At 41.8% G+C, this 12,368-nt stretch overlaps 1 protein-coding gene across 11 annotated transcripts in view; it reads right to left on the bottom strand.

Annotated features, from left to right (window-relative positions):
* Window positions 1–3,862: 3,862 nt before the first annotated feature.
* Window positions 3,863–12,368, bottom strand: part of HDX (highly divergent homeobox) — a 52,208-nt gene continuing 43,702 nt past the window's right edge. For all 11 annotated transcript variants that reach the window (XM_083595928.1, XM_083595929.1, XM_083595924.1 and 8 more), the window contains one exon: window positions 3,863–11,920. In XM_083595928.1, the coding sequence (XP_083452054.1) occupies window positions 11,795–11,920 (126 nt within the window). In that variant the 3' untranslated portion in view covers window positions 3,863–11,794. The remainder of the gene's footprint in view (window positions 11,921–12,368) is intronic.

Genomic DNA, 12,368 nt, shown 5'->3' with positions numbered 1-12,368 from the left:
GTGGGGGTAGATAATGGATGGATGGATAATAGTAATAGCACACTGTATACTGGGGAAGCGTTCAATAAATAAATGGGCAATGATAATAAAGCATAATGTTCAACAGGTGGGGAAATAAGCCTCTTATCGTTGAATCCTATATAGCAATTGCCGTGCAGATGAACCTAATGACTGGGTGTTTGTGGCTTTTTGCCGTTACAGTCTTTTAAATGACAACTCAGCATGGACGTGGGAGATTTGCATTCAAATCCTCAACACAGTGTAGAATTTAATGGTACATTCAGGAGAGTTTGTGGTGAGGAAGGGGAAGTAAGAACTGCACTACACTGTAATGAAAACCCCATTACAAAAATTATTCATCCAATAAGGAGTTGTTTTGGGGCGGCCAAGGACATTTTATAGGTATCACTACAATGTCCGTTAAGTAGAGACCTTACAAAATTGCACTCAGTGTCTTGCAAAATATCACAGGGCCAAACTATACGTGATGTTGCTCTTAAGCTTTAAATGAATGTGCTTAACCTGGCTGGTTTTATATTGGAGAGAAATCAGCTGCAGGGCTGCAAGGCGGGATATGCTACCATTCCAGAGTGGATTCATTAGCCAGGTTTTTTCTCACTGTCTGTGTGTGCTGATAATTCCCTCTTGCCTGCCTCCAGACATGCTGTTTATAGAAAACAGCGCTTTGGGAGCAAGACGCAGACTTATAAAGATTTCCAGTGGAAAGCCGGCAGAAGGCCCTGATCCATATTGGAAGCAAGCTCTGGATCAGGAACCTACAGCTGCTTCCGCTACAAAATAAAATCAGCCAGCATAAGAACACACATTTATACACATTAGAAAATCACAAATAACTTGTCTCTGTGACAAAGAAACTCTGCATGCTAAAGGCAGATTTGTGGTGGGCATATGTGGACTAAGAATTCAAGGATCCAAAGAAGGTAATGTTTCTAATTCCACAAAGTGCAAGGTACATGTCAGAGCCAGCTGTGAGAACCAGTCAGCAAGATCTATTTAAATGTAATCCTTGGAATCTGTTGTGGCAAGACCCACTGCTTCCTCACCCAGACTCCCTCCACTGGATGACCTGGAAATGAATCATCTGTGTAAAGAGGTAAAGGGCAAAGAGGTAAAGTATTCGGATCTTCCTTCATCCCTATTTACTCTTCTTGAGATGCGGCACTCTCATGGCCTGTCTTTGGTACAGATCTAGTCTCTCTTTAGTGAATAATTAATCTTCTTGGGGACAAGGCCGCATATACTTCAGGGTAGGCAGAAGTCAAGAGGGCGGCTGCTTTTCAGAGTTTCTGGGAACTTTGGATGGTCTCACCTGTACTGCGTTGACTTCTTCCAAGAAAAGTAACATCATCCCCTCCATTTTCCAGTAACATCATCCCCTCCATCTTCCAGAGGAAGGTCTATTTATGCTTACAGTTGGGCTTCTTGGACTGAATGAGACATATGACTTTTAATAAACATCCTCCTATTAATTCTGGGCAGCCAGGTGCTACATAATGAGGAACTCCTAGTTAGATCGAGAGGATAGATCCTGTGCGTGAGAATCCGTTATGACCAGAACCTGCTGTGCGGTACAGTTGGAAACAGGATCCAACATAAACAGTAGTCGTGGAATTGAGACTCACAAGAACATGTGGATCAACACCTAGATCAGGCTTCCACAACCTCGACCCTCCAGATGTTTTTGGCCTACAACTCCCATGATCCCTAGCTAGCAGGACCAGTGGGCAGGGATGAAGGGAATTGTAGTCTCAAAACATCTGGAGGGCCGAGGTTGAGGAAGGCTGACCTAGATCCCCACTTGGGAAGAAAACCTGCTGGGCTTGTGAACATGGACAGCAGACTTTTCAACCTTTTTGAGTCCATGGCTCCCTTGACCAACGACATTCTTTCTGAGGCACTCCTGTAGGGCTCAGGAGCCCAGTAATGTCACCCCTTGTCTGCAGAGCTAGCAGCCTCTCACCCTTTTTCGAACACACTCCCTTATGGAGTGTTCCTTCGGCCTCCTCTCCTTGGGAGTCCTCCGGGCAGCTGCCACCCCTAGTCTCTGAGCTGCACCCCCACCCCACCCCTAAAAAAGGTGCCTTCAAGTGGCACCATTAGCCAGCAGAGCTTATAGCCAGGGCTGCTGCAACTAACAGCTGTGCAAGCTTTTGGGAGGCAGAGATATGAGAGAGCATCAGAGGAGGAAGGGAAGGAAAGAGGGACAGAGGCCAGTGTCTGGCACCCCATGTGCCATGGCACTGGTTGAAAATCACTGATGTATAGTATTTCCCATCAGTTCATGCTAGGATTGGAGCCTGTCCCTCAGCACTATACATGTACCCCTGAACTGGGGGTGATACAGGCAATGCTCTATGCTAGTGGCATGTGCCATACTCAATTTGTAGTGATAGGGTGTGCTGGAGGGGGTGGCAGCAGCAACAACAACTGGTGTATTAGACAGCTGCAAAGCATAAGGCATGGGTGATTCTTCCTCTTTCCATCATCTCAAGGCTTTATCCCATGTTATAAGCCTCCAGGGTGGGTTTTATTTATTTATTTGGGCAATTTATATACCGCTTGTATGTTAACAGATCTCTAAGCAGTTTACACCATAGGCTATTAAATAAAAGGCCAATGGTAATCCGGAAAACCTCTTGTGTACTAAAATAATCATTACACATAAAAACCAGCTGCAAACATTATCTCAGAGAATCCTTGTCCTTGAGTGAGGATAGGTGGAGGCATTACCCTGGATGGCCTAGGATATGACTTTCTATGACTTTCCTGGCCTATTGAGGTGCAGTGCCTATGAAAATGGATAGCAGATCTACAGCCATGGTGCTTGCTTCCTGCTTCATTGCACCACTCCAGTAAGAACACTGTCCAGTAAGGCTTCTGACTTCAGTGGTATCTTCCTACAATCTTGTCTAGCCAGTCTAAATTGGCAAGGTGCAGGAACAGGGAAAGGAAACATCTGTAAGCTACTCCTATAAGGTAATAATGAACCTGGGGAAAGCATTACCAAAGAGCTTCCAGGAGCTAAAGAACCTTCAGTGGGGCTTCGCATTTGACTTTTCTTGACTCACAGGAGAGCAGCAGGATCTGTGTCCTCCTGCAACCATCTGGGAAGGAGGAGACATGGCCGTGAAGCAGGAACAGCAACAGAGCTGCAGAGAGCAATAGAGGATCAGTGGCCCGAGACTGCGTGTCTCAGCTTGCTGAAAGCAAAATAGAGGGAAGGCCTGAGTGAGAAGGTGGTCTGAACAGAAGGAAAGGAGCTCTTATTATTTATTTAGACGTCTTTTGTCCTCATTATATCCCACTTCTCCACAAGTCTGTTTAATGCAACTTTCTCTTCTGGACTGATATGTACCACTGGAAAATGAATAGGCAGAAGGGGGAAAGAAGTATTTTTGGGGAACTTTCAATCTTTGACTTGGGCTAAAAAAACAAAAAAAAAACCACCCAACACCTTCCTCCTAGTAACTACATTGGGGGATATCTGATTTAAAGAAGTGATTAGTTTGTTTCCAACATCATCCCCAGCACAAACTCCTCCATCCCCCACAAAACAAAACAAAACCAATCTCGACCTCACTAAGATTGGGGTAAGCACCCTGGAATATATGGTCAAGAATGAACATTAACATAAGAGGTGAAAACCCTGCACCACTACTTCAACACATAAGTTCACTACTTGGTGGGTAGTACTTTATATAAATATCACCATCTTCACAATTTATCACTATTCCTCCTACTCCTATGATGACAGAGTTCAAAAATGTGAGATTCAGATTTTACTTCGTGATGAACTCATACAAGGCCAATGATTGAGAATATAGAAACTGAAAACTTCATGTAGGAAAACGAATCACTTAGCCTTTATTGAATTTCTTCAGTCTTTCATACTTGGTAGATATAGAAAAATATCCTTAAGTGTAATAGACAAAAGGTAGCAAAGACAGTTAGCCCTTTATGCTAACCAATTTGACTTAATGATACAAGTTTGTAACAAACAAATTCAATTTATTAATTAAAGTTTTGTGAAACTATATCCAGAAAACTTAGGAAACAAAAAAACAGTGACCATTTCTGGAATTATTAAAAAGCGTGCATTTCAGTGTGGATGCATTAACTTTAAAAAGGAAAAACATAGTAAGAAAAAGGAAAAAAAGATGCAGTTATACAGAACGGATACATTAGAAAAACAATCTTTAACCAAAATAGGTGACTTAAAAACTATTCAATAACTGAAATATTCATATTTTATTTTAAAGTGTGGACCAAATCAAACTTGGTAAACTATCTGTTGATAAGTTAAAAATTCTATGGCACAAATTTTCACAAAAAAGTTAAGGCAGCAACCAACAGTTTATATAAAAATAGCTGAGTAGGTTTCTAATGAATGAAATAACCTTTGTTGTGTGATGGATTTTGTTAATACAAGATTATAAATATCCTTATATATATATACACACAAAAACAAGATCAATACAAATGGATGGAATCCATCTTTCAATAAACCAAGATCTTATGTCCTGGGTTGCAGTGGAGGTACTCAAGTTAAATATCTGTCATAATTCTTCTTGCTACACATACCATTTACATGTCATAAAATTGCAATACAAATACTGAGTTTCATAAGAGAAATTCAGTTTTGAAATCACACTAAATTTACAAAACTTACCCAAACTGGCCCAAAGGACGTTATGTTAAAGATATATTCACTTCAACTTCGTTGGCACATTTTAATAGTATATATATATATATATATATATATATATATATATGCACAACACAAAATACAGAAAAACCATCAGAAGCTTTCAAGATAAATTGAAGTCAAGTGTCATTACAGCAAACAAAAGAAAAAGAAATTGGAAGCTTTACAAGGGTAGCTTACGTACTGAGAATGCATTGACCATTTTGTGCTGGGACCACCTCCACAGCTGCTAGCAGCTTAACAATGAACAGAGTGAAGATTGTTTGCACTAAACAGTTATACAGTATGCTCATTTTTTCATTAAAAAAATATCCCAAATTTGTTTTGCATATAACTAAGTTAATAACAGACAGCGGGGTAGGGAAAGGACGTGAGCGGTTTTGCATTTGAATATTCACCAACTCATATAAAAATGACATTATCTTTCTTTCAGCTGCAGTCTCCTGCTTTCCATGTACTGTACGCATAAGCAGGAGATAGTCCTCTGGCGGCAAGATTACAACACAAGGAGCTGAAAGGGCAAGGAGCTAATACTTGAATCTCTTTCCCTTGATCTCCTTACCCCAGGAAAAAAAGCATTTTTAACAGCTGGGAAGCACAGCGAATTGCTGACTCCTGCTCCTTTAGTTACTCAAAGCTTTGCTGCCTGCCTTCCATGCTGGGGGCAGCGGTGAGGAGGGCAGAGCAGACTTTCATTTCTGCACAGATGTGTCTCTTCCAAGCAAATGTTCAGTCAGCAGATTCCACGCACTCTCTGCCAGTGCCACAGTGTGACACATTTGCCAACACATGTTATTGTGTTACAGGATGTGGGATATAGGTGTATCTGAATTGTGCTCCTTTAAAACCAACCTCAAACCTTGGCATTAGTTCGATGTTTCCTGCTATAGATAAAAGACAACCTTTGCAATGTCCAAGTCCCAATGAAATCAACTTAAAACCAAAGTCTTAAGGACCTCACCATGGCATGTCTCGTTGATTTCAACAAGCCCGAAGCACACCCACCTTTTTCTCAATTGTCTTGGTGACTCTGACATACTGGGATCATAGTTGATCGTAAGCACTTCATTTTCAAGCGCAGCCAGATAAAAGGCCAAAACCATAATACAGTCCAGCAAATGGAGGGTACATCATGCTCCCTCTCTTGCTTAGAAAATATCATTAATTCATTCAACTGGTCAGTTCTTTTTAAACACCTGATCTAACTCCTCCAAAAGTTCTAGGTGGGGAAGAGAACTAAATGCACTATTTTAGGAGGCTGCTCTATGAATACCTATGAATTTTATGCAGAGGAAAAGTAGATGAGAGTCATTTTAAAAATTGCAAACCCTTTTTTCTTTTTTAACAAGTCACTTTTATATCACATATGCTACCTTTGACAACAAATTAAGCTCCAACCTACACATTGACATGGGTGGGCAGAGGCTTTCTGTGTTCTTCATAAAGCGTCAGTGAGTTCTGGTAGAACCACACTGGATTTTAAACTATTCAGTGCCCTCTTGGCTTTTTTTTTAAAAAAGCTACAGGAATATTGGGTGAGGCACAGCCAGTGCTGAGGGTGGGCTAGTTTGGGCCCAAGAGGTAGGTGGAGCCTATTGTACAGGCTAGAAAAAGGGAGCATTTAACAAGAGGAAATACTCTTCAACTGAAGAAAACTCCTCTACATGGCAAGGGAGGCGACTATGGAGGAAGAAGTTGCTTTTTACCTGTTTCCAAACCAATTGGCCTCTCCAACTAAGAGGTTTCTATGGGGAAAGTAGCAGGAAGAGCTGGATAATTACAGAAGGTAGAGTTCGGTCTCATCGATAGTGTAGAATTAACTCCAGCCACCTGCAACAAACACTGGAACAGCTACTCCAAGAGAAAGATGGAGGTTTGAGAAATACCTGCAGCTACCAGCTTATTTAGCATATCTGTTGCAGCTTTGAGGCACAATGCTGTGGGGAGCTTGTACAATTCTGTTCACCTCAATGGAAACATTCCCAGCAGTGCTTTGCCTTAACAATACAGTAATATTTCACGGTGGTTAACACACACACACACACACACACACACACACACACACACCTGCCTATCAAATCAGCCATCAATTACCGTCATAGTGCTAACCATATTAGCAGAAGAAAAAATAGTTCAAATCTGTAACAGCAGTTATCTGGCCAGTTGGCCAACCTGTGGCCCTCCAAATGCTGCTGGATTCCACCTTCCATCACCCCTAATCCTTGAACATGCTGGCTGAGGATGGAGGGAGTTGGGAGTCTCAGGTCAGCCACCCCAGATATAGGCAATGTTAAAAAAAAAGGCTGGCGTGTGTAAGGAAGTGACCATTGGCTGCAAGTCACTTATTGCCACAGTATGGGGAATGTCACATTATAGTCTGGCATGGCCTCTAAGCGATGTCATCTTGCAGAGGTAGCATGTAAAAAATGGCATGTGGTTTGCTTAAGTACTGGGTTGTTGTTGTTTTAATGCATTAAACTGTTCCACATTCCAGGCGCAGCTAGGAGGCATTAAACTAGCATGTGCTGATTTGTCCAAACTATTCTTGCTATAGTCATCCGAATAAATCAGGATTTAAATTTATACCCCATCCATCCATAGTTAACATTAATTCATGGGCAGGGGAGGATTTTCCCAATGGTTCTCCAATGAAAATCAAACATTAATACCTTCTCTGTGAAAGCATGTAATACAATGCCAAATATCAAAGACTATTCCAGTAGTTGTAATAGTGTACGCAACTCAACCCTCATATAAATACCATCTGGATGAAATACGTTGGTTAGTGTGGTAAAGTCACTGGGTTCTTGCACATGGGGGACATCACCAAGGTAGAAAAGGTACCGTACACAGAAGTTAGTTCCCCAACTTACTCCCAGGTTAAGTGGGTACAGAATAGCATGTCTTTGTGGATTAGTCTTCACATAATGCATGGATCTAAAAAGTGGGCCAAACTCAGATCGAAATAGGATGCAGGTGGCACAGCCAGAATGTTACCATTCTGGGTTTTTTAAAGAGAGAGATTGAGAGAGAGGCAAAGAGAGTGTGTGCCAGCCACTCCTGCAGCTGTACAGAAAAGAAAATTTCAGCAGCTGCAAGTGCCCTACACAAGCCGATTCCACCAAAATTCCATTTTATAGAATTGTTAAAAGGGAGTCCTGACTTCCCTTGTGTCTGATCACCTGGGTTCATGTTAAAGCTTCTAGTAAAAAGACAAGTCCCGGATCGAACCTGATGGATGTGGTGCAGGGAACTTACAGCCCTCCAAGAGTTAACTGGACTACAACTCCCATCCTGCCCCTGGACCACTGGCAGAGGCAAGGCCGGGCAGATGAGAGCTGGAGTCCAGCAGCATCTAGAGGGCCACAGGCTCTCCCCATAATGCCTGCTCTACTGAATATACAGGCTAACAAATTCAAACAGGCTTATGATCCGCTGCAAACTAACCTGAGTGTAGAAGGCTGGCACAGACAGTTAAATAAATAAAATAAATAGAAATAAATAAAAATGCATATCTGCATCACTTGAAGATTGCAAGACTCTATCAAACAGCTATTGCGGCTCAGTCACATCCATATAAAATACATTTTTGGGCTAAGTCAGGTCATACATTTCAGCTGCTGAAATTCCTGCATTGCAGGGGGTTGGACCAGATGACCCTTGGGTACCTTCCAACTCTAAGATTCCATGACATCAAGAAGTGCACAAGAATATGCAAACAAGGCCCCCAAGATGTTAAAATTAAAGTCTTGCAGAGTTATATTCAAATCCCAACCAAGCCCTTAAACACACTGGCTGTGTTGTGCGTGTAAAACTGGAACAAATGTCTTACTGTCAAGGGTTCTTGAGGGAAGGAAGAGAGTTCCCTAGCACAAGGGAAGTGCATCAATAAATGATTGATAAAACAATAAAAATTGATGCAGGACTTTCCAGGACAATCACAAGGGACGTGCCTAAGCAGTATTCAAGTTCTCACATTTTACTTCTAGCCAAGTAAAATGTGAGTCCGCTTGGGGAAACCTGGGCACCTAAGTGGGAGGTAGTCAAAAGTACAGAAAACTAAATTTTTCATTGAAAGGTTAGCAAATTATGGGTTCTTCAGAGATATGCCTTGCCTTTCTACTCACATCCATTCACTTGCATTCTACGATGATCAATAGAAAGCTAGGGCAGAAAAAAGCAATTAACTGCCAACACTCAACAGGTTGTAAACCAATGTTATCTATACTCAGAGCGGACCCATTGAAATAAATGGCTTTTGAGGGCCATTAATGGCAATGGCTCCGTTCCAAGTATGACTTAGTCAGATACAACCCAATAGCTATAGCGAGCAGTGCATTTGTGCTAAACTGAAGTAAGTGGAAGAAAAAGGTTTCCAGCATCAAGGTACTGTGCAGGTCCATTAGGTCTTGTATAGATCCTTTCCACAATATCTAATGGCACACAATCAAAATCTGTGCTCTCTGAAAGGACTTTGACTTGCATGACACAAAATAACTGCAGGGTTCGGCAATATGTGCCTGCTGTACTGCTTCTCCCATTTCCTTTTCCCCATTATTGTCCAAACATCCTCCTTTCTCTAATTGCCTCCCTCTTCCACATTGCTACCCACTACACTTCTGCCTCTTCCCTATCACTCCCACTCTCTTCATTTCTTTTTTAATTGAAAGTACTTTTCTGGTGGATTTTACTCCTCACAGCATAAGTTATGCCTGTGACATGATTACAGGGGAATGCAAGAGGTGGGGGTGGGGAGATATACAACATGGCCTTGGGAAGAGATTTAAAAGCTTCCTGAGAATCTCAACTTTCATTTTTAAGCAGCAGGTTTCTAGCCCTTATTGCTGCAAACAAGGCTGTGCTAAAAACACGGTGTGGGTAATGCCTCCTGAAATCACAGAACCCGGAGGGATGGCTGAATGAGGTTTCCAGTGGGCATGGGGAAGTGGGGGTAGGGGCTTCAATGTCCTGAATACTTCCCTGCCCCTCCTCAGAATGAAGCAAATCAGAGTGATGCAGAAAAATAGCAAAAATAACAGAACTGTGTCAAATAAGAGAAATCAGGATATATCGTACAGGTCCAAGGAATACATCCTTTTTTGGCAAGGAGTTTTGAATTCTTGGGTGCAGAACAGTATCCTATATATTTTTAGTGCGCAGTAAAAACATCTGTGATCATAGCCAAGTCGATTAGAACTATCATACAGAGAGGCAATTAGTCATTTGCCTCCCCACCTTGGGACACAGAGCAATTGCCCTTGGATAAAAAGTCAAGTTGTAACACCTCTTCTCTCTTTGCCACTAAAATTGTCTTCTTGATATGGGGGGGGGGAGTTGTTTTTCTATTTAAGCTGTTTCCCTTTGCCATTTCAAGCAAGGACCAAAGCAGTTGAAAGGGAGGGAGGGAGCAGAGCTACACGTTGAGGCTGTGATGGACAGAGTGAAGGAGGCTAGCAATGATGTGCAAGGTTACTTTGGGAGTAGGGTAACAGCTCTTTCACACCAAGTTTTGTTACTGAATCAGAGAAATAATAAAACGTGTCTTTTTAAAAGAGAAATGGCATCCCAAAGAGCAAACCATACATCTTTCTTGGCAATAGGGGGGGGGGGAAGTATCTAACACTTTCAACATCCAATTAAAGATCTAACATATGCAACTGTAGATAAAAAATCTTGAAGTGGTTAAACAGACTCAGTCCTAAGAGCTGAGGAAAATAGTGACGTGTGTGTGTTGGGTATCTCAAAACTCATTATTTTGAACACTTGATGCACATCAAGATTTCAACCCACGCAACAGATACGGGTGACTAAAATGCATTTGTCATCGAGCTCAGTTCTGCATGCGCTCGTATTTGCCTAACAAGTTGAAATAAATGACTTCCAAGTCAGGAACATATTAAAAGTGTTTTTAAGTTGCTGGTCTCGTTGCTGGTCTGTATGCCACAGCCAATTCACAAGTCAGTGTTGTTGTTGTTGATATGGGGGGGGGGGGATCTAGGCTAACTCATATTTGAATTGAGCAGCTGTTCCAAATAGCAATGCCAGGGAGTACTTCCTTTGGGAACATCATTTATCAACAGTTCTCTCAGTCCTCAAGTTCCCAAGCTCTGTCTGTTGATTCTCAGTCTCAGCCAAGGAGATGGCTCCCCTGTGAACTACAAAAGCATCTTCTGGGCAGCCTTCAGCTGAGGCTTGGTCATATAAATAAGCTACAGAAGTCAAATGTAAATTTTGGATCTGTGTACATGCTGTTCCTTTGTGACTTCTCCAGTGTTACTGCCACACACTCTCACTATGTACAATGGAAGAGAGTCTTGGGGCTACTGGAAATTGTTCCTTTTCCCAGCATTTGAGCATTCCTTTAAAAAAAAAAAGCCAACTATTTTTGTTCAGGATTTCCATCTGCCACTATGCACAACATAATTTACTGAAATCAATTAAGATAGCTAGCGTTACTCTTCCAATAATTTTTCAGGCATTGGAGAAAGGTGGAGAAGAGAGAAGAAGCAATGATTCGCTGCTAGGTACAATTGCAAGCTTCTTTAGCTTGAACCCTTGTTCGGAATCACCATCGCCGTTTTAGTGAGGGCCCAACTTTTATTCACTGATCTCCTGAAGGCCTTAATCTCCAGTGACCTGCTAACCTACCTGAGGAGGGGCAAGGGAGCGAAGGCATTGAACAGAACTAGTGGGCTAGATTAGGGGGAAGTATGGTTGAATTGTTAGCATAATTCACAACTTTTTCTCCATTTTACTTATTGCACTGCTCAGAGGAGGGCTTTGTTACCGAAGCAGGTCAGTAATGAATAAAAAGGTACAATAACCAAGGAATAGATGCTAGAACCATAGTGTATTTTTCTCAAGTAGCTTTCACATTCACCAAAATAAAAAAAACAAAAAACAGAATTCTGAATTTGTGGCTACCACCTACCTCCCCCAGTTAACGAGGCTGCTAGTCTCCCCACCTCCACCCCTACCCCCCACCTTCATATTCAAGGGTACTGGCCAACAAAATGCAATTTGTTCAAAACATACAGATTAGGCAAGTACATTGCATTGCATCAAAGATCACAAACTGTCCGAGGTGTTTTTCTCCGATGAAGACGACAAGCTGAACGAGGTATCATCAGGTTCCGGAAATGAATGATTGAAATCCATCTCTTCTAAATCTGGAGGCAAGTCTGCCAGAAGTGCCTGAATTAGAATACAAAATATAAATAAATGAGAAGCTGCAACAGCTTCTGGTGGAGTAGCAGTCCTGGTTACTTTCCTGCACCGTAGTTCGTATTTGACCCAACTCCTTGGAGGGGAAACAAGGAAAGCAACACTCCTTGGCAGAGAGAAAGGAGACCTCAGCAACTGCTTCCTAGTGCTACCATTCTATAGAGCAACTGCTGGATGAAACCTTAAACAAGAGAACTGCACACTGCTAAGTTTTCTTGCAGGGCCTCATTAGTTGTTTTCAATGGCTAATGTAAGCTGCCCAAATACTGTGGTATAAATTTATTAAATAAGCCTCTTAACAATTAGGTACTTTAATTGTGTTAGAAATATAATTCAATTAGATCATGCTGGCTTTGCTATCTAAAAATGTTTTCAGAGGGGTAGTTGTACTAATCTCCTGCAGCCATTTTTCTGTTTC

The sequence above is a fragment of the Podarcis filfolensis genome (genome assembly GCF_964270895.1).
Source record: "Podarcis filfolensis genome assembly, chromosome: Z".
NCBI classification, from domain to species: Eukaryota; Metazoa; Chordata; class Lepidosauria; order Squamata; family Lacertidae; genus Podarcis; species Podarcis filfolensis.
The sequence above is the reverse complement of the archived record's forward strand: the minus strand, read 5'-3'. Positions and strand labels throughout refer to the sequence as shown.